The following is a 22,574-nucleotide window of genomic DNA, read 5'->3' as shown; positions in this document are numbered from 1 at the left end:
GCTCTGGCTCAGTGAAGTTTATACTGTACATCTGCTCTTTCTCTTTATGCAGTGCAGTATATTGTTCACGGCATAAAGCTCTCTAAATTCATTTTTACATTTTGTTTTCTTTCACATGCATGTTATACTGGTTTGTCATACTGTGGTGTATTTGGTTGAATTGATTAAAACGGATATCCTGGATTTATGTACAGTAGCGCTATTCATCCTGAAAGATTCCTATGTACCATATACAGTAGATAGGAGTAGACTCTCTTTATCCACTGATTAAGTTTATCCGCAAGTAAGGAGCAGTGAGGAATTACAGTACTTAGCAAAACTTACAGAGAGTGCGACTGAGGCAGGACTAGGAAAGCATGAAACAAAACTAAGCTGGGGCACCAGGGTAAACACCTCTAAACCCTTTTCAAGAGTGGCAGAGTAGGACTACAACGTCGCATCTCATCCACAAGACAGTGCCCCTGCACCCAAGTAGCACCTACTGGTTCACACATACCTCTTATATCTTTTCTTAGATGCCTCAGATGAATTCACTGACTATGTCAAACATGGTAAGTGTCCAAGATCTGGTGGGACTGGGTTTCAAGATGGCATAGTAGCTGAATTTCCCCCTTATTGAGGTCAAGTTGATAATTCACTCTAATGTTCTTATTGAGGATAATGCTTATACCTCACCCTACAGATGTCTCATTTACTGTACGCACTGGAATGTCTAATTATTTTTGTTTTCAATTATGCTTTTCTATATTGATTAATGAAGAGTTAATGTAAATATATATCAGGTCTGCTTAACTTGTATTGTTTCCTATCCACTCACTGGCGTTACATTAACATAACAAAGTTCCCTCATTTTTAAATTAATTCTGCTATTATCAATTAAATATCTAATGAGCTGGTTGTGCAAAAATTTTGCAACACATGAAGTGACATGCTTTTGATCTACGATTTGTTTTGCTGTCAACCCTTAATTACAGGAATTCTCTCCTTCGGTAAAACATGGATGATTTTGGCCTCTGTGTTTTCCCACCTGCTACAATCTTGTTTGAAGATTATTGTTATTTAGGCGGTTTGTCAAAGGGCCATAAACACACTTGCCACATAATTTTGGAATTCTACAAAAATCACACTTACAGTGAGCATGGCTCACACAATTTAATTTTGCTTAAGTAACACCAAAAAGGAACCAGATTTCAGTTGCAATAAAATTCCTTTCTCTTGCGCCTGTGGTTAAGACAAGCTAAAACATTCTCTGTCAATTTCCTTTGTGTTTTTCATTGCAAACTAGCCTTAGGTCACAATTTGAACATTTTCTGGAAGAGTGAAACAATTCTTCTCCCCGACGCAGAATGTATAAATTATTTCTAGGCAATAATTTTAAACACCTTTAATGAATTTAGAAGATAATTTATGCAGCAAAAATGAGATATTATGCCTGAAAAAAATATATTTTTTATACAAACCTATAAAGCGTAATTGCAGTAAGTTATCACAGTCAAGCACAGAAGAGAACTGAGAAGGAAGACGACAGCTCAAACTTCTTGTATTAATGAAAAAATAGTAAACTTGTTTACTTCTATTAAACAAAATGGTGTTCACTTGCATACAAAGACAAAAAAAAAATTCACCATAAGAAACTTTAAAATAAACCCTAGAAGGTATTGACAGTCATCCCAATAGACAATTTGTGTCTCCACACGAGACAGAAAAGGCCCACAACTGGAAACATCTGGAAATTCAGACCAGGTGTGTTTAGAAATGATGACATTGCTGTCCACAAAGAGAAGTGTGGAACGGAATTCTCCATCCCTCTGCTGATTTCCTGCAGTTCTTGCAGAGATTCAAACCCGAAGTTTAGATAGGGTGTAATACATGAGGGGGTAGAGATTAGTTTCTATGCTACTGACACATGGAAGTAAAGATGTGGCTATTTTATTCTGAGTTCACATACAAACAAAATCTTGCAGTGAGCATGGGTCTACTATTTAACAATAAATGCCACATACAGTTTAAAAAGTGGTAGTAATAATAATAACAACAACAACAACAACAACAATAATAATAATAATAATAATAATATCAACCTCTTTTTAATTTTTTACACTGTCCATTTATTTTGTGCTGTGATACATCACACTCTACAGTGAAAGAAAAGAGAGAAATGAAGAAACTGCATTAAAAAATTAAGGAGTTAAAACAAAGGATCTGTTGACTGGCATACAAGATCTGTTATATTACAGCTCACTGATGTGGTTTGGAACCAAAGCTTACAAGTCTTTAAAAGTGCACAGCAGCACTTTCAGTTTTATTCTGAATTCTAGACTATTGCCTGTCCACCAGGCAGTTGGATTTTAGTCCAGGATATACAGTATGCACGCAGTTTTTACAGCAGCACTTACCACAAAAACTGGAAACAAATGTAATCATTTAATATATATTACACAGTTAGTTTATGATTAGAATAGGTTTACTGTAAGTGTAGCCCTATCTGTAACTCAAGATAATGTATACTGCTAATGTGTTTTATGGTGGTACGTAAATATAGTATAGTACGTACATATAGTACGTTAATTACTGATTCAGTTGTATTTTTCGTTGGACCAAAACACCAGCAATTAGCCAATATATCATAGCTTTTTATTACTGTAAGACAATACATTATTCATGAGAAAACTCAAGTTTAATTATTTTTTCCTGGTCTTCCATTCATTCCAAGGAGATAAAAGTATAATTTTTGCTCCTGGCTTTCTCAAGCATAAAGGTTTCTTTACACTAAATTCTAAATATGCGTAACAATGGTTTAGAAAACATTACACTGCGTTCTAGATGTGTTTTCAGCAGATAAAACACATTCCACAATGTAGCAATGGCTGGACTCCCTGTAGTTTATAGGAGATTGATCTGATAGCATTACAAACTGTTCGATTCATTCCCGTTTTGTCTTTGCATTGTTCCTTGTTTGTTGTTGTCAGTTATAATAAGGGGGTTGCAGAATTCGTTTGGTGGATAATGCTGGCGGTAATAACACATATTTGTATGCATTTAAACACATATTGTTTATCAGAGTTAGTTGAATTACATTAGTGCCATACTCAATTAAACTCCTAATAAAACAAGACGCTAATTGCCACAGCTTTGGATGGTCTTGCTGATGCATGAAATTCCATCATGGTTGCCTTCTTATGAACTAATTTAATCAGACATCAAATGCAAACTACCAATACTAAGCTGGATTGTGTTCACAGGCCTATAAACTATGAAAGGCAACTAACATTACAGACCTCATCGCAGCAGCACAAGCTTTTAAGTACACCAGTACAGATAAGGAATGAATCAGAAATTAACCTGGTTTGTTAAAGAGCAGTAAATATCATAATGATGGACTTAGTCAACAAGAAAGAAATAGTGACTTGAAATCTAATTACGAATAGACCCATAATGAGATACAAGTTTACAAATCATTTCTAAAGATTTCAAATAAGTGTAACCGTGTTTTCATCAGTACCTCCTATTTTTCAACTATTTTTCAAGACACTGTGTACTAAATTTGACCCAATTGTTTGGAATATTAAATTCTGGATGGGAAGGAGCTTAAATTTCAGGTTGGGATGCTGATGTTGTACCCCTGAGCAAGGTACTATATACAGATTGCTCTAACAAAACTCTGTTGTATAAATGGATGCCAAAGTCTGGATATAGAAAAAAATAATTAGGAGCTGCTACGTTTGCAAGTACTTCCTAGGTCACCACAATAATTTCAACATTCATACCTCCAAATACAACCAATTTGCATGGCTCCTTCCTCTTCGGCACTCTTTCAACCTCCTCCCTCAGTTCATCTAACCCACATACACAATTTTAAATAATCTGGATCTTCTTCAGAGGCTCCTCCTCTGCCCTCTCTGTCTTGCCCCTGGACCACTCCGATTACTATTTCATCTCCTCTGTCATTTCTGCTCCTCTCTCCTCCACCCACACCATTAACTTCCTTTTTCTCCCTTCTCTGCTCTTACCACATCCCTGGACTCTTGACTCACATCTCACCCTGTCAGATCCTCCTCTTCCCATCCCTGGCTTTGCTCTGTATTCCACCCTGCCAGACCCCTGCTCTCAACTGAAAAAGGAGGGAAGAGATCTCATTCTATCTGAAGAAGTTTGAGTAGGGAGCTATGTCAGCATGCACAGGCTGCAAAGGAACCAGAGGCAAGAAGAAAGAACTCTTTTCTTTTCCTTTCAGCATGGAATAAACCTCGACCTATTCTTGCAAGTCTATAGTGGACTTTTATCACTCTTTGTTCAGCCTTCTTTTAAGCACTTGATTCTAGCAAGAATATCTATTTTGAATTCTTACTTCTCTGATAATATATATCAGATCTCCTGGTAAGGCCTTTTCTCTGCTTCTTACTCGTTCTCTACTGGTGTACCCCACAGTGCTGTCCTGGGTCCCCTAGTGGCCTCTTTCTATTTCTGTGACTTCTAATATCACTATTTTCCTGATAACGTTCACATCTTCTTCTCTTATCCTTCCTCTGATATTCAGGCCTCTTCCCATACTTCTGTCGTTCTCATAACCTCTCATCACTCTAATCTGAGCTCCTAGTCTTCTCTTCCTCAGGATCTGTGGAACTCTCAGTCTTGTTCTTTTCACTCCATAACATCCTAAACCTCCTATCCCGTGTTGTGTATACATTTTTCATGTGAATTTCTTGTATGTAAGTCACAGTGGGAAAGGGTATCTTGTAAACAAATAAAATAATAATAATGAATTGTGATACTTGTGATGTCTTTCATTTTGTGAGTTATTTTTAAATCTTTACATTATTTTCTATATTTATTCTCCATAACATCTACTTTGTTACTTACAGTAGGCAGATACTCACCACTGTTGAGTTGTCGCAGAGGCTGTATGATAATAAGCACTTGTAACATGGGTAACTGGTGTGACTCAGTGCATGTGCTGCCAGATCGCTGTGTAAAAAGTTTTGGAATCACCAATTATTTTTTTATGATATACTCACCATCATTTTTATGACTACTGCAATCATCTACCCAGCTTTTTATACTTTGGTTCACAATGACAACCCCTATGACTACACAAGGAGAATGTAAGTGAAAGTACAGTACAGACAAGTACCTCTGGCCCAATCACCCATTGACTCAATTTTGTTTTAAGGTGCAACAGTATGTAGGTTGGTTCCGTATATACTCACCTGGCAGTGTGTAATACTTGGGATGGAGAACCACTCTATAAGCTCTGAAGTTACCTGCAGGAGGTTCAGTACAGACTGCAGGATAAATGCATCCCTTGCTGACATCAGACACATTGGGAAGTTCACTGCTTCTGTCCAACTAGTCCTCAGCCGTACAATACATCTGGCAGCTCTCACCCAGCTATACACATCTACTTTTAGATTTCCAGTCTCAGCTGGTCAGTGGTATGGCCCAGGGTTAAACTTGCACTACTTGAATCAAAGCTGCCAAATTTTATAACTGAAGCTGTCAAGTACAGAGTAGTTCTTCCATGACCATGAATCTTCCAATATTGTAGAAACACAAACTAAAATTACAAAGAAAACCCTAGGCTGTGTTGTTTAAAACTCTGTATGGGAATTAGATGTCAAATGTTGTCGACAAAAATCCAACAAGTGATCAAAGGTGAAGCACAAAAATGTAAATCTCCTTGGTCTCATGTTCGTTTAAAAATATTTCAGTGTTTACCTCTCACAATTAACAGGATCTTCAATTGACGTTTGCCTTTAGTATATTTGCTACAGAGCAATGCTTACTAAAAAGCAGTTGTTAGGAATTACAGAGAAACACATCACCATTTAAACAAACTAAATGAAATATCAGTGACAAAAACAAGTTTTATGTAATTAGTGTAATAACTTTCAACTCCGTTAAAAGCTATCTAATTTCTTGAACACATAAAAGATTATCTTTTGGAACTATACAAATACACAGAATGCAGTATATTAATACAGAAAAAAACTGAGATTCCAGTAAATGCAAGCAAGGTGTAGATCTGGGGAATGTAACTGCAAATTTCATGCTATATTCACAAGCATATTTTCTATTTCTTTGACACTCAAATAAGACAGTTGTGTTTGCTTTATAACAGGATACTTATCACCTAAAAACCTCTGAGACTAGCTTTATAAAAGCACATCAAGTATTCCACTCCCATCTACTCAATTATTTTATAATGAGCCATCAGAGGCAGGCATCACATTCCTGGATTTACTAAAATAATTAGGATGAAATTAGAAGTGTACTTGCATTTGAGAAACACACTGCATATGTTCATGTCTCACAAATCACAGGGAGCTAATTTATAAAATGTGAATGTTTATTAAATGTTGACAGGAACATTAAAACACATTATCAAGTTTGAGCAAAAACAATCTCTAACACTAGGCCAGAAAAACATGTAAGAAGTCTGCTAGAGAAGTCTTTACCACTAAAACTCTACGATCTGAATTTCCTGTTCAAAATAATGAAAAGGTTTTAAATTATGTCAAATTCTTTTTTAATGCTGTTTTTGAATTTGGATTGAGTCCTACATCATAAAAAAAGAAATTAATTCAATTCAAGGCCTAAACAACCTAAAAACAAAACTGTTCATAAAAATAAAATGAACTCTGTTACTCTCAGTACTGGGAAATATTTTGCAGCATGTACATATATTAATGTTAGTTAGGGGTTTTACAGACAGGACACAGCCATGGGACTTCTCTCCATTTAAAGAGATTACCAGTAGGGGATGCTGAGTTCCTTAATATCCAAAACAACGTTTCAAAGTGTAACAAGTAAAAAGACGAAAGACAACCAGTAACATCAATCACTTAATTCTAAAGCGGAAAGAACATATTTGTGAGTTAAAGAAAATCATCAAGCCACACACACACACACTTCCCTTCCCACTCACTCTCCCCTACAGTATTCGCAGACCTCTGAACTGCAATCCAATTACCCAACCCTACTTTTCTAAAATATTGACATTAGTTTTAAAGAAATCTGACAAATTAAAATATACAGTAGTTACTTTTACACGCATCTAGGTTTGCATATGGAGATGAAACAGAAGGCTTTGTAATTTTTGTACATGACACTGGAATAAAGACCTACCATTATGTTGCATTAACTTGCAATGTCAAATGTATGGCAGTGGATTCTAGAATTGAAGAAAGCAGATGGATATTTATATATTTTGGATATTCAGGGCTGTGTTTTTGTGCTTAGACCCTGAAACAAACACAGCCATCGCATAAAAGTTAAAGTAGTTTTTTTCAAAGTATAATAAAATTATAACGCATGGGATGTTGAATTGGACATTCCAATTAAGGAACAAGAATGACGGGACTAAATAAAAAGGGCTTTCTTGCAAGCATAGCATCTTGGTTATTGATATGCAAATGAGTTTAAGAATCCCATAAATTCATTTTTTTTAATAGAACTGTCTTGTTGATGCATTGCAATTGTAAACAATATCCCTTCTCATTTTAATTTTTTATGGTTTTTGTTCCAACGCGACAGGCAATTAGGATATTATTCTCAAACCAGAAGTCCTAAACATTCATAACATGTCACAGAGGCTTTGTAAATACCAATGAATTTCCTCAGTTTTTCCTAAACTGAAAACCTTTGGATCCATTAGATGAATTCTTTTAAAATAATTCTGAAACATTTTTGGATTCATGTTTGGCTACTTTCAAGAAAAAATGGGACTCCTTGCCAGCTCAACCAGTAATGGCTGGTATTAGGAGCGCAGCAGTTCAGACCCCACCCATGCAAATGTGGGCCATTAATGATCTGGATCTGGACCTTATCCTCACTATTAGGCCAGACTGACCTTGAGCTGATCAACAAATCTCCGGCTTGCTTACACCACTAACACCTGGGACTTAAGCTTGTGTTATTAGGGAGAGCCATGACACTGCCCCCCGATCAATACTAACCATCCTGCTCAGGCACTGTGGGGCTGTGAAACAAGAGCACCCCAATGTGGGTACAAAGGTGACAGAGGTGAGTTTAATCGAATACCCATCAGTAAGTCCAAACAGGACCAGAAGAAAAAGAAAATCATTTCCAATTCCAGACTGCAGACCTATAAGAAGAACAATTAATCCTACTGTAGTTGAATTTCTGTTTTCTCTTTTTTTGTGTGGATATAAATATCTGTGCTTACACTTTAGTTTTCCCATTCCCCAAAGAAACCAGATACTGGCTCAGCCTCCAGCATTCAACCAAGTACAAAAAAATGAAACAGAAATAAGCAAAAAGATAATTAAACACTTCAGTAAACACTGTAATTGGAGTCTATAGGGACAATGTGTTTGATGTTTTGTTACTAAAATTAGAATTGTGTCTTCTTTTGGCATAGACTTAAAACACTTGTACTCTCTAAAAAGGTTCATACAACTCATCTACAGTTATTTTTAAAGCGTTCAACACATTAAAAAATTTGCACGAGTCCATCCCCACTTTATTTTATCAAAGGGCCTTTCTCATTTTATTTAAATACACTGCACAGATACACACTGAATTGTCTTTCAGCCCACCAAAGACACATGTTTTAGAGTTCCAGATGAAAAAGTAAGATTCCAATAGTTAGGTCTTAGCTGTCACTTTTACACAACTGATTATTCGGCACAAAAATAAACAGCAATAATATAAATAATTATAATAATATTAATAAGAGGAAGAAGATGAGGAATATGAGGACAACAATACAAAATAATTAATTACCTTAAGCAAGATGGGCTTTGGACATATGGAACTAGCTTGTGGTGCTTTGTCTCAGGGCAGATTTTGAGACAGAAGAGATGGACTGAGGTCAAATGGGGAGAGAAACAACCCGGACCATCAATAGAAACCAAAAAACAACAACAATGAAATGTTGTGTAACAGCAGGATTCTTTCCTTCACATCATTGCTCTATTGCCAATTTGATGTTCTTTTTGTGGGTAGCAGGAAGTCTTAATAACCAAAAAAAATCACACAGTTGTGGGACAGATCCACCACTGGTTGCAGCAGGAGACTGAGGTGCACAGTGGAAGAGACTCACACTAGTGTGCAATGGAACTGGGTTGCTATGACCTGGACCTCCCCTTTGTGCTTAGCCTGTAAGCAAACCTAACAGCTAGAGTAAAAGCACAAAAGGATCATAACATGTTTAATACTAATAAGAGCACATTGTATCCTCTTCACTCCAGCTTAATGATGTATAATTGTTCTACACTGAGGCTGTGAGATTGCCATTCTTCTTATTCAGGACAGCTTCTAAAAACCATCACCTATTACTGTGCTAGTGACAGACGGCCAGCCAAAAGTAATGTTATTACCTGTCTGAAGCCCATCCTCCTGTTTACATGAGCTACCTTTGTAATCTGTTATACCTTGTTTGAATACATAATTTCTCTAATTAAACCAGGTGCTTGCAATCAGGCAAGCAATAAATTGCAGTATACTCAATTATGCAGCCAAATAAGAAACAGGTACGGAGACGCTCATGAGGCATGTCTAAAACTCAGAGTGGATTCTTTGAAAGCTTTGCAGATTTCATGTTCTGTATTATGAGCTGCATAGCTCAGCATTGCAATAAAGCACCTAATACTGTGTGATAATAAGAGGGTTCGCTCACGGGACATGCATTGCAATATGATTGTAGAATCCATCTACTGTTTAAAGCCTTTTTCTCTACCTGCTTTACCCTCTTTAGAACATGCATTTTAATACCTTGCTCTGCATCAGCAAGGTGATACGTATCTTAATTTCCATTACATGGGTGTACTGTGAGCACATTTCTTTTCAGTGCATGATGGCTATCCCATCAGACCATCTTAACTGATTACAGGAATTTATCCCAAAAGCTTCTTTAAAGATGCTCTCTCACTCAGTATACAGTATATGTATGTTGTGGCTTAGTTTTGAGAAAGCACAAATTTCATTTGGAAGTGTAGATCACGTCTCTATCTCTCTCCATTTTTTATGATACACTCTGCTCAGAGTGTTTAAGGGATGAATAAATTGCAGTTCAGTCATCTGTAAATGTTGACATTTTTGGCTGCAGATCAACTAGATAAGACAGTTTTTAAAAAGTGCCCAATATGCTCATTAATGAAGGATGTCATATAAATATAATCTGACTAGTTTGATTTTTTTGGCATCTTGTTCAGTCTTCACGTTCGATCATCCCTTTCACCTCTCCAGGCACTCCCTGACCACCATGTGCAAGAGCTGCTCACTTCTTCTTACTGCATGTTGTTTACACAGTTATGAGATTAATGACAGAAAGGGCAATTTCCTTCAGGGAAGAGAGCTCCAAATTAATAAGGCTTTAGTTCAAATTTGAGAGCACTAAACTGCATGAAAGAGATCACTGCAGCAGTTTCAAAATGCACCCTGCATTAGAAATTTCAACCTGGTGAGTTTACTACAGTATTTTTTATTCTTTTATAACAATTTTCCTATTCCTCTGCTACTGTATATTGTTTGACAGCAGGATTCTCTTTCTTTCACATCATTTCTGTCCTTGCCAATTTGATTTTTTTTCTTTTTTGGGTAGCAGAGAGTCTTAATAACAAACAAAAATCATAGAGTCGCTGGGACAGATCCACCACTGGTTGTAGCAAGAGACTGAGGTGCACAGTGGAAGAGACTCACACTAGTGTGCAATGGAAATGGGTTACCATGACCTGGACCTCCCCTTTGTGCTTAGCTTGTAAGCAAACTTCTGCAGTGCTGTGACACAGAAGAATCTTATGATATTTTCAATGTTCAGGTCCAGAACTACATGAGCTGGAAGGAGCTTGCGTGTATCTGGGAGACGCCGGCCTGTCTGGGGTCTCAACTGCTCAAGAGGATGAGCTCCGAGGGAACAAACGCATGTAATATCCTCTTCACCCCAGCTCAAAACTCTATGATTGGTCTACACTGAGACAGGGACATTGCCATTCTTCTTATATTTAATACAGCAGCACTATGTTTTACTACAATGGACCTCATGTAAACCACGGTGAACTGTTGTTGAATATATATATATTTTCTATATAAAATTCCTTGGAAACATCTGTGATGCAGTACTGTACATCACCGAATTGCCAGTGTCCAGTGTTATAAAACACAGTGAAGGCATGTGAAAATCACTCAGCAAATGTTAACGCACAGCTAGAGTAAGAGCGCAAAAGGATCAGAACACGTTTAATCCTAATAACCGCTTTCTGTCAGTTTTCTACCACAGTTTATTAATGCAAACAAGGGACAACGGCTTAACTATTAAAAATCTCTTGTTTTTGAAGATGCCTCTGATTGCTCTGTCTATGTGTTGTATAAGTCAACTCAGGGGTGCTACAGCCCATTCAATTTTTCAAAGGACACTGATTTCCAACTTGCCTAATGGTATTACAAATTGTATGGCGACACTGACTCCTTTGAACGAGTTTCCTGTGGCGAGTTTTGTTGCAGTCTGAGGTAGCACGAATCAAGCATGACTCCCAGTTACTGAAATAGATTGAGCACAGCAGAAATTCCCCTACATGGGATCTGAGTTTTGTCAGTAAGCCGGTTCACTTTGTGTTAGGATTTACAAAGCCATGGCCATCCTATTTCCCAGTCACTTCCTTGCTAAGTTCTAGGTAGGAACCATTAAATAATAACAACGGCAATCATTTTAACATTAATAAACATATTTAGAATCTGAGTGATAATGATAAGGATAAAAAAGACTCATATACTGTACAGCAGGTAAGACTTTGAAAGAACACTACCATACAATCCTGCATTTTCCTCTAGCTTTGGGGGCTTCCACAGGAACAAAAAGAAGAAAAGGAGAAAAACTGCTGAAAGTCCTTCTTATTCTGACAGACAGTACCTGTAAACAACGTGAGAAAAGTTGTTGCTGTTTGTTAATTTTTCATTTTCCTTTCCTCCTCTCACTTGCTGTCATCCCGGGTAGGACGGATCTTCATTTCGGAGAGTTTGAGGGAATACTGCCACCCTGTCCAGGAGGACCACTCGATCCCATCTGCGTAGGACGTGTGGTGGCCCTTCAGGTACTGTCCGTTCAGGTTGGAGGTGTGGCAGTTGCGATACCACCAGGCTCCATGGTAGAAGGAGGCGCAGTTGTTCTCGGAGTGGTCGTTGTCGCGGTCCTTCGTGGTGAACTTCATCCCATTGTGTTTCAGCAGGGAGTCCCCTACAGAGCACACAGTTGCAAAAAGAACGAACAAAACGATGACAGAGCTTCCTGATGCAATTGGGGATCGCGGCGCAAGGTCATGGGCAGGAAACGCAAAAGGAAGCCTTCAAAACTGCATTGCAAGAAAACGACAGCTTGGGAGAAAGATAAATAAATTTGCTCTACATAATTTCCTACTCTGTAAATTCTCGAGATGCCTTTTTTTCATTTGAAAAGAGCGACTACGCTCTTTAACAGAAAGGATTAGAAAGAAAACCTTGGTCTCTACGCTAGGTTAGTGTGAGATGTACTGTATGCAGTCATTTGATGTGTGGCACAGGTCAATTGCAGCTGAAAAGCATCTGCAAAAAATATGATTACTGTATTACATTTCATTTTTAAATTAGATCACTTTCACAAAGGGAGTCTAACTCAGCTGTCATTTTAAAGAACCCCTGTCCTGCTTCTTGTAAGAGACAATAATGGTTAAGCGAATGGGTTATTCGTCTAATGTGAGCCTTATTAAGCAGTGTGATATATGTCTTTGGAAGGTAATTTTGCAGCAAGAAGCCAAACTAATTTAATTTTTTCATGGTACATGAGTTTCGACTCAAGGCCCCTGTTTGCGGAGGCCAGTGCTGAAGAAAATTCACTTTTATTGCCAACATCACATTTCAGGTTGTTCCTGTTCTTTACACTCAGTAATTCTATTTTCATCAAAGTCAGCCAACAACAACAAAAAACTTCATGGGATTGAAGCAAATGGGATTTAAAGCTCAAAATGGGTTAGGTATAAAAAGACTCATGGTGTAATTCTCATATTTTCTGCTAGGTTAATTTGTATAAACAATTTCCCTCAAGGGTAAGAACACAAACCCATATAAACAATGGGCACACCCATCTCCCCCAGTTTAAGAGTAGCTAAAGCAAATTTGCACTCAAACTTTTTTCACTCCTTGCTCAGCTACGGCATGTTCTAATTTTGTCACGGCGTGCTACCTTTTCCTTTTCATCTGTGGAATATAATTGTTTTGTTTCACTTACCATACTAAGTACTGTAGCTGTCTGCCGCTGACAGTTAAAAAGGTTGATTTTATAGTTCACATTGTACTGTATATTTAAAATTGTATTTCTTGCACCAGATTTTTATATTTTGGTTCTTTGTATTTTTTCTACTCTGAAAATTGTTTTTTTTATTTCTTGGTTTACAGCAAAGAGTCCTGTTGTGGGTGGGGAGAACGAGGAAAGGACGTCAGGCTCCACTGACCCATTCATCCAGTGAGCCTTGGACTGAATCTTTTGACATGCTGCACCACGGCATCTAACAGGAGAGGTGGTGCAGCTCTCATTGATTTGACTGTAAACTTGCAGGAGCCCAGCAAGTTGCAGAAATTGTCTGAAAGGTCTATGCAGCACTGGCAGACTAAAACCGCCCTACTGGCAGGGGATTTAATAATAATAATTAATAATTCCTAACACTTATATAGTGTTATGGACACTCCACTCAAAGCTCTTTACAGGGAATGCCACCACCAATATGCAGTCCCACCTGGATGCAGGCCAGAGTGCACCAGTACACTCAGCACACACCAGCTATCAGTGGGAAGTAGAACAGAGTGATGAAGCCAGTTCAGAGATGGGGATTATTAGAAAACCATGATTAGTAATGTCCAGGGGGAAGTTTGTTCAGGTTAACAACACTGCTCTTTTCGAGAAACTCCCTGTGTTTACAGTACTGTGTTCCTGTCACTATACTGGAGAATTAGGACCACACAGACATCAGGATGAGCGCCCCCTGCTGGCCCCACTAACATGTCTTCCAGCAGCAACCTTAGCTTTCCCAGGAATTTCCCATCCAGGTACTGGCCAGGCCCATACCTGCTCAGCTTCAATGGGCTGCCAGCGGGGAGCTGCAGGGTGACACATATCTAATGGCTATATAGCTGTTGGATCTGAGAATCCCTGGTTAGTGTTGGCAAGTTACATGACCTGGACTCAGACCAGTCTGGGTCATAAAGCTCAGCCTGCCCTGCGACCGACAGCCTTTGCTTGTTGATAATTAGGAGTTTTATGTTTTACATTTCCTTACCTGCGTTTTAATTTTTATATTCATCTTTCACTAATGGTATATCACACTAGTTTGTACTGCGTAAGGTTCATTAAGTGAGTAAGTTACACTGAGTAGCTGTCACTGTCTGATAAGTGGCAGGAATAATGAAAAATAGTCCTTCAGCACAATCTCATTAGATTGGAAGACTAAGTACAAACTAATGATAATATAACACAAATAAGCAGACCAGGAGAGTTCATTTTAAAATATAACCCATTGCAAAGTAACCATAATATGTTAATTAATGACAAAACATTCATGATAAATTTAAAATACTGGAGGTTTTTGGAAAAGCAGAAATTAAGCAAATGCTGAATCCTCTATTTATCATTAATTTCTTTCATTTTATGAGTAATTCTGGAGTTCTGTCCTTTCCCAGAGTATTGCGGGTAATAAATAACCAGTTGGCAGTCTTAAAAATGATAACTTTTTAACCTCTTTGAAAACATTTAACCAAGGCAACAATAAATCTGAACATACTGCAGCTGCTTATTAAAATGAACATAAGCAGAGATCATAGAGAAATGGTCTGGCCCCCCACGCTGATTAAAACTCTTTTTATTAATGCACAGCATGGAGTGCAAAGCCTTGACGCAAATTTAACAAAGGCTCAAGTGTGGGTCTGTTCTTTATTCATAATAACAAAATAAAAACATTTCTGTTAGTTAACAAACTGTCATCTAAGAGGTCCTTTCAACTTTCAAGTTCCAAGAATAGCCGAGGTGTTTGGAAGAGGTTTAAATGAACAAGGAACACGGGGGGTGGGGGTGGGAGTACAATAACTGTCATCATCCTAACATGGTGCCTGTAACACATCCAAATATGAACAATTAGAGACCTAACCCTGTAGAAAACAATACAAAATATTAACATTAATGTAATATACAATTTACATGCAATTGGCACGTGAGTTCTCATGTCATTTGTCATATGGTAGGTCATACAATCTGACGGATCCTCATAGATGTAACTGGACCCGGAGGCCAGCAATAAACCTCAGAAGGTAAGAGGCTTCTGCCATTGTAGAACTGAGTCTCTACTTGTCCTCTGAACAGTTCCTCTACCTGTGGCCCCCTGTGCCATAGTGACAGTCTATAACTGCAAGGTCTCCATCTCTTCTTTTTTAGAGCTTTTTTAGACCAGTTCTATGAAATATTGTTATATAATTTTTTTTTTTTGGGCTAGTCTGTATCATCACAGTACATGCTCAGCTTTTATTGCCCCTGTTGGCAGAAAACAAAGCTTTAACTTATGAGAGTTGTTACAAGTGATGTTACAAAGTAAACCTCCATAGACTTCCATGCAAATCAAAATCTTCAGAAAGCATGACTTGCTCATTAGTTTTGTAAGGGAACTTGAATACTGATGTTTTATACTTGGCTTTATATAATAAGAGTGTTTGTTTATTCCAATTAGCTACTTTGAACATGACCTAATTGTCTCCTTTATTGTTATGCCATAAACGCAGGATACAGCTTCATTAAATGTGACCTTTACAGCAGTTTCAGGAGAAGGTCAGCGACAGAACTGCTCCATCACAACACATAGTTGAAGGCTAAAACAATGTTATAACTACGGGTTATGGGACTCAATTACATTAAGCTGAAGTTAATTATGACAGAGGAGGTAAAACAAGTAAAATTAAGTTTGCAGTTGACATTAATATAAGGTACTTACAGCAACTAAGACTTATGTTTATAAAACCTGGGTAATATTATTGCTTCAGTTCCAGATTCTGGGCTAACAGGCAATGAGACTGTTTGAAATTAACACTGACAGTTTATTCTGTATGACTCAGGGCACAAAGTCTTCAGAAGGCAGTCAAATTGGTATTTTAAATACATAATATTATAATATGGTAGTTAAATTTGGGATTTAGACTTCTGTGCTGTTCCTGGGAAATTTATCTGATAATGGAAGAGGCTAGAATACCTCGGAAAATCTACTTTAAAAACAGTTATTTAAGCATCTCAAAAGAAGCTGCCATTTACGAGGGCAGGAACTGTGGTCATCTGAAGCCCACAACATGGAGACCAACAGAAAATTAAACGAAAATGAATGTATGAATTGAGTGATAAGCTATTGCTTAAATGAAATTCTGTATTTAATATTTCAGCATTAAAATGCTTCTAGATGTTAATTTTATGAACTAAATAAATAATTTGATTAGTTTTTATTTTCATTCCATATTATATTTCCACTGTAGTTTCTTGTATTTTAAAATGTACCTTTCCTCTTCTGTTAATTAATAGATGGCCCCAATTATCACAAACCACAATAATATAATAAGTACTATAATTAGCTCTTTACCTAGTGTGACTGGTGGAAGGAATTGTAATGGGATGTTTTCAGATGTGAGCATATAAACCAAGCTACTTTGTTGCGCTGTGTTTTACAGATTTTATTATTCTCAGCAATGATATACAGTACCCACTGTCAGATGCAGGATTAAAAAAAACAACAGCATCAACAACAACAAAAAAAACTATTTCAGACTTTCTGGAATTGTAGAGCAAGTTAGTACACTTGATTATACTCAGTTGTTATACTGTACTTCCTTGTGGTAATTAATCCTGCATATCAGTTTAGGAGTTTTAATGCTTAATTTAAGCATCAATTCCTTCACTTTCTGGGGAGCTATAGAAATGTGTCTTATCTAAGAAGGCAATACGGTACATAGGGGTGATCCAGGGTTGAGAGTATGATTTGCTGATAGAAGAGTTAAGGATTATTATCTTTCCCTTCAAACTCTGATGCAGCCATAGAAGATGAATTGCTATAGCTAAGGAAAAACAGGACTGGCTTGTTTGACGACACAGCTGTAATTGTCATTCTGCGGTTTCCATGGTTACTTTCAAAATCACAGTTTCAGGTTGGATGCTTCAGATGTTGGAAAATAAAACGAGTCTGATTGCAGTGATACCGTCACATCATTTAGCCCTCATTTAAATCACTTTGAGCTATCCCGTCTGTGAGCAATGCTGAGGCAATGCTCATTCAACACTAGTTCTCCTGGCCATTAAACACCTTTGATTATAAATCGTAGTCTTGACTAAAAAAAGTGGGCTTAACTGTGAAAACTTCTGATATGAAATTAAAGTACTTACACTCATGAAACACATCAATTTACATGCAAGTACAAGGTTAGTAAATCTTCACGTGTTGTTACTTTCTTGTTCTTTACAATTACTGGCATTAATGCTTTAAAAATCCTGAACAATGAAAGTTAAAATGTGGTATTTTTTTCTTTACTTATTCATAAGTTTTGTTATATCACAGTTTACTTGAACAGAGATTTTATAATCCAGGCAATTATACAATTACTGTATAATAATGTAGCCACTGAGACTTTAAAACTGCTACACAGTCTTAACAATATACAATAATGGATTGTGTGTTCCATTTCTGGTAGCTTATCATCATCATAATTCCTAGGAAAAATTACCATTTTAAAGCTTTTGAATAAATTTACTTATTTAAAACAAGGACGTTATGCTCTGGTCATGAACACCTTGCTCAAACTCATTTAGAACAAAATTATTTAAAAAATAATCAACACAGATATGCAAATTTAAACACAAAACTTTGGATAATTTAAGATATTCCACAGCACAACCAAATTTAAACTTGTGTTCCCGAATTAAATTGAAATGGTATCCGAGTTCCCAAAAGGAAATTTCAGACTTTAGAATCATCTTCGTTGATGCCATCTTTCTGTTTATTAGAGATGTTTTGCAACCATTTAATGGAAAGCTATCATCAAATTGCATCAGATTTGCAACTGGCAATTGAGTCTTTCCAATCCCAATTCCAGCTGGCATGGGAAGATATTTACCTGCAGTACCAGAGTAGTCAGCAATCGTCAGAGGATAGCCATCTTCATCTGGATCCACAGAGAACAGCCCCACACCGAATGTGCTGTACTGTGCGTAAGCCGTGCTGTTCTCGAAGTCCTCCAGATCAATTCTCAGCTCGTAATTAGCTTGGATGGTCAAAGCATGGATTCGCTTCAGACCTGCAGAGGGGAAAAGGAAGTTGTCTGGTTCATAATATCAAGAAAGTGAAACACTTACTGTAGACACCACGGGCTGGATGACTTTAGTGAGCCGCCAACTTTGCACCTTTTGTGTGCTCAACTAGGTGTAGTGATGTAATATCTTAACTCCTTACTCTCCAAACTCTGGAACAGTCAGCTGAAGAGAGCAGTGTTTCCCTGACTAAAGTTTAAACCCACGTGTGGCATTCAATTTCCAGTTAAAGAACTAAAGCAAGAATGAGATGCTGAATTTTTGGACTGGAAAAAGCAAGTATGAAAGAACTGCCTGTTCAAACCCCCAATGCTTTTTTTTTAAACTCTCTGGTAGAAACAACACAGTTCTTTTACCAAACAAAACATCTGAAACTAATGCAGTGCTAAATGTTTAATGCGTCCAGCTACAAGTTATACTAAAAATACAATCTGATAGAAATCTATCAATAAAATCTTAATGCTAAAATGAAAAAGGTACAAAACTTAAAAGTACAGAAAGTACAGTACAATATCATGCCTCTACTAGGTGACAAAAAGAAGTGAGAAGTTCTCATGTGATATAAAAAGGTGCACTAGTCTTGATTACAAAATAAACCCCTGAATAAAGCATCCCATAGGCCAAGTATTCTGACAGGCTGAACACTCTATTATTTAAGAATATTGACAACCAGAAGACAATTTTGACAAACATACAGTAGAAAAAGCACCGCACAGGTGCAGTGATGGAAAGTCTAACAGAGAGGTAATTAGTTTCAGTGAGGACCCATGAATTTATAGGTTAAAAAGACTTTTTGGGCACAGTATATGTCACTGTGGTTTATAAGGGGCTTATTCCACTCCAGAAGGATTCAATGACGTGATATTTGGAACAAAGAGGAATGAAGTTCCCATAAAGATAAAACACTCTTTATTTAGAATTCATACAGAAAGGGGCATATTCCTTTAGAAACGAACTTGTTTTCCTTGTTATGAATTCCCTGTAGACACCTTAGTAAACCTTACTCTGTTGTCTGTATTTCACCATCAGGACAGGAAATCAATTTTAAAAAGGTTTACCTCTCTTTAACTATATTGCTATTTTGCCCACTGTTTGACAGTTGTGGATTTTGGAGCTTGCTGGCAAGGAGACTTTGTCTTTGTACACTTTTGTTTTATTGAACGTGTTTTGCTCAGCAATGTCCTGCCGTGTTCAACTACCGTTTAAAGTACAGAATGATTAGAAAACACATTAAAAGAAGAAGAAATAGAAAAGAAAAGTCATAAATCACATCAATCACAACTGTTCTTTTTTTAATCATCCAGGAGAGTTAATGCTTTCATTGAGTTTCAAATACATTACCCCTTAGTGGTGTAATGATTACATTCAGAACTAGAAGATTTTCTAAATCGATTTCAGATTAAGCTAAGCTCTGAAGGGCCAGCTTTGGAAAATGACCTTAATATCAGATTCCGGCTAGGGTTCAGACCAAAACAGCAAGTAATCGCTCTTTTTTCATTTTTTTCACTCCTATTAAAGAGAAACATTTGTTCCAAAGCAATTCTGGTAATGAGAAGAACATTTATGATAACACTTATCAAACAGGATCAGCGCGATATGGTCTATGAACTGACAAGAGTAAGTCGGTGGTGTCTGCCAAGCATAAAAACAGCTTTAATGGGGTCATCTTGAAGCAGAGACATAGGGCTGTTTAGAGGTCATTTTGCCTTTGGGGCCCAGCATTTCAGAAATATCTCTCACCCACCAAACTATACTCATAAAACAGAACAGGATACAGGGATATTTGTATCCCTGGAATACTTTAGAAAAGACTCCATCAACACCACACACCTTAAAGCAATATCTGTACTTATGAGACAATTGTACATTTTCTTTATTCAGTATAGCTGTGTCCAAGTTTGGGTGTACCTTTGATTTTGTTTTCAAACACCCACATGATGGATCACATCAATTTGGGAATTATGAAGTACTAAATTCTTCCTATTGCACAGAGGTTAAAATCACTTCACGGGTAATTTTCCAATTCAATACAAAAGAGTCCAAAACGGGAACTACAGCAATTATTCCAGTGGGTTAAAATGTGCCAGAGTTTCAGGAAATAACTTCAGCATCATTCCCCAGTAAACAATAAATAAGAAAATAATTAAAACAATAATAGAGTATATATGCGAACTATATAATGAATATTAATTGAAATATAAAAAAGATACATCAGCAAAATATACAGTAATCCCAACTTCATATACCATAATCAATATCAGGATGACAGAGTTTATACTGTACATGTAGATTCAGTTCATGTACTGTACCTTTTAGAGCTTTGCTTTGATACCGTCGTCGCCTCTCTTTTTATTAGTCACTCAATCAGACTGATCTTCATTCAAACCCTGCTCCCTGCTGGGCTGCGACGTTGTTTGTTCTGTGACTTGTTTTCACATTTCCCACCCGTGACTTCTGCCCCATGCACTTCAGTTCATTCCCTATCCAAACTAGCTCACTCTTCAGAGTGGGGGTACTTCCTTCTTTACTATCTGTTGTACCGAACCTGAAAATTATCTGTTAAGGTGGCTGGAATTCTGTGACATAACATGTGACATTTCATTAGCATTGGATAATGAATGATATATCAGGACAGTGGTTCTCAAACTGTGTTCCGCGGAGCACCTGGGGTTCTGTGAGCTGAAACATTAGGCTACAAGAACAATAGAAATCAAATAAAAAAAGTGAGCTTCGATGACTGTGCATGGCTCCAAGAAGTCAGAATTATTAGGCATATGTTCAGAAACGTCATCTTCAAATTCACTCTCTGAATAAATGTCTGTACTTGTGCCTCTAGAGCCAGAAGGTACCTCAAAGGTGTCGGATGAAATTTCCTCTTCCATCTGCTCTTCTATCTTGTATGGAGGTAAAAATGTTTGCCATTTCGCCATACGGCAAATCTCAAAAACTCTCGCAATGAGAGAAAATAACGTGTTACTATGTAGAATGATCGCTTAGAAATGACCGCAACCACGAGAGAAAAAAAATGTGAAAAACAATTAAAAAAACTTAGAGAATTCAAGTCACAAGAATGTGAGAAGTTCATTGACCTGATTTCAGACTCTTCCTTACAAACAGCTTTTAATGAAGTGCAGCTAGCAGAGTTTTGGTGCTGCACCAAATACGAATATCCAGCATTATCAGAGAAAGCACTTTCTGCTCTTCTCCCATTTGTGACCACCTATCTGTGTGAAGCCGGATTTTCGTCGTACGTGTCCCCAAAAAAAATAAAATAAATAAAAATAAAAAGTATCGTAATAGATTGGATGCAGAGTCGAAGACTAACCCACATCCAAATATAAAAAAAATATTGTAACCATAAGCGCTACAATATATAAGAGGTAAACGTACTCATCACACTGAGATTGTTCTGTTTCTGCTGGTTTGAAGTAAATGTTGATAAAAAAAAACAGTACTCTTTTAAAAATGTATTGTTGTCGCACCATGCTTTACTTAGTCAAGTCAGTGCTACCACCTTTTCCTGTTTGCGCCCGGTTAGACCACAAAAAGTGTCTCTGATTCTATAAATCAAATGCTTTTTGCAGAACACCACCATAGCTAATCCTGAAAAGTAAGAAAAAGGTTGCTGGGGATCGACAGAAAAGGGTACCGTCAACGAAAAAGTTTGAGAACCACTGCATTAGGAACATGCATTGTGAACTATCGTGTGTCTGTGCTTTTTTAGTGCTTGTTTGCTGGTTTGTCTCTAAGCAGCTCTGGCTACTTCAGTATTATGCGTCTTAGTGAAGAACACAAATCATATGATTTAGATGGAATACTTACACAGAATCAATAATGGGCCAAATTAAAGTATGACGTAGCTATCCTGTAATTCTTAAAATTATTTAAAAAGGTGAGCTTGACAAATTACTTCAATAACGAAAGTGTTAATCTTTTTGGGGATTTTTGCTGTCAATTATTTCATGTCTCAGTTCACAGCCCTGACTCCTGTAACTGCAGGTGGAGAATGGTGATGGGCAGACAACCTCCTCTGTCCCAGCTACCCACTGAGACCTCAGCCTTTGACATGTTGCAGGCTCCACAGTGCCTCCAGGAGGGTGAGTGTCGATGGAAGATAGAGTCATAGGTTTCCTACAGACATCAGTGCAAGACTGCTGGCACATGAAAAAACAACCAGAGTCCCTGTTCTGCTGAAAGCCCTGAGCCCCGCCAGTTCTGGGGTGCCACTGTAACCCTGGCTACAGTGGGCAAGTGACTCCTT

General features: G+C 37.4%; 1 protein-coding gene across 8 annotated transcripts in view; it reads right to left on the bottom strand.

Moving 5' to 3' along the window:
• Positions 1-6,328: 6,328 nt before the first annotated feature.
• Positions 6,329-22,574, bottom strand: part of fibcd1b (fibrinogen C domain containing 1b) — a 231,184-nt gene continuing 214,938 nt past the window's right edge. For all 8 annotated transcript variants that reach the window (XM_088615308.1, XM_088615307.1, XM_088615311.1 and 5 more), the window contains 2 exons: positions 18,121-18,300; positions 6,329-12,193 (listed from right to left, as the gene is read on the bottom strand). In XM_088615308.1, coding sequence (XP_088471434.1) covers positions 11,931-12,193; positions 18,121-18,300 — 443 coding nt within the window. In that variant the 3' untranslated portion in view covers positions 6,329-11,930. The remainder of the gene's footprint in view (positions 12,194-18,120; positions 18,301-22,574) is intronic.

This window comes from Lepisosteus platostomus, chromosome 21, assembly GCF_059453375.1.
Source record: "Lepisosteus platostomus isolate fLepPlt1 chromosome 21, fLepPlt1.hap1, whole genome shotgun sequence".
NCBI classification, from domain to species: domain Eukaryota; kingdom Metazoa; phylum Chordata; class Actinopteri; order Semionotiformes; family Lepisosteidae; genus Lepisosteus; species Lepisosteus platostomus.
Note: the sequence above shows the minus strand (reverse complement) of the source record. Positions and strands in the feature narration are given on the sequence as shown.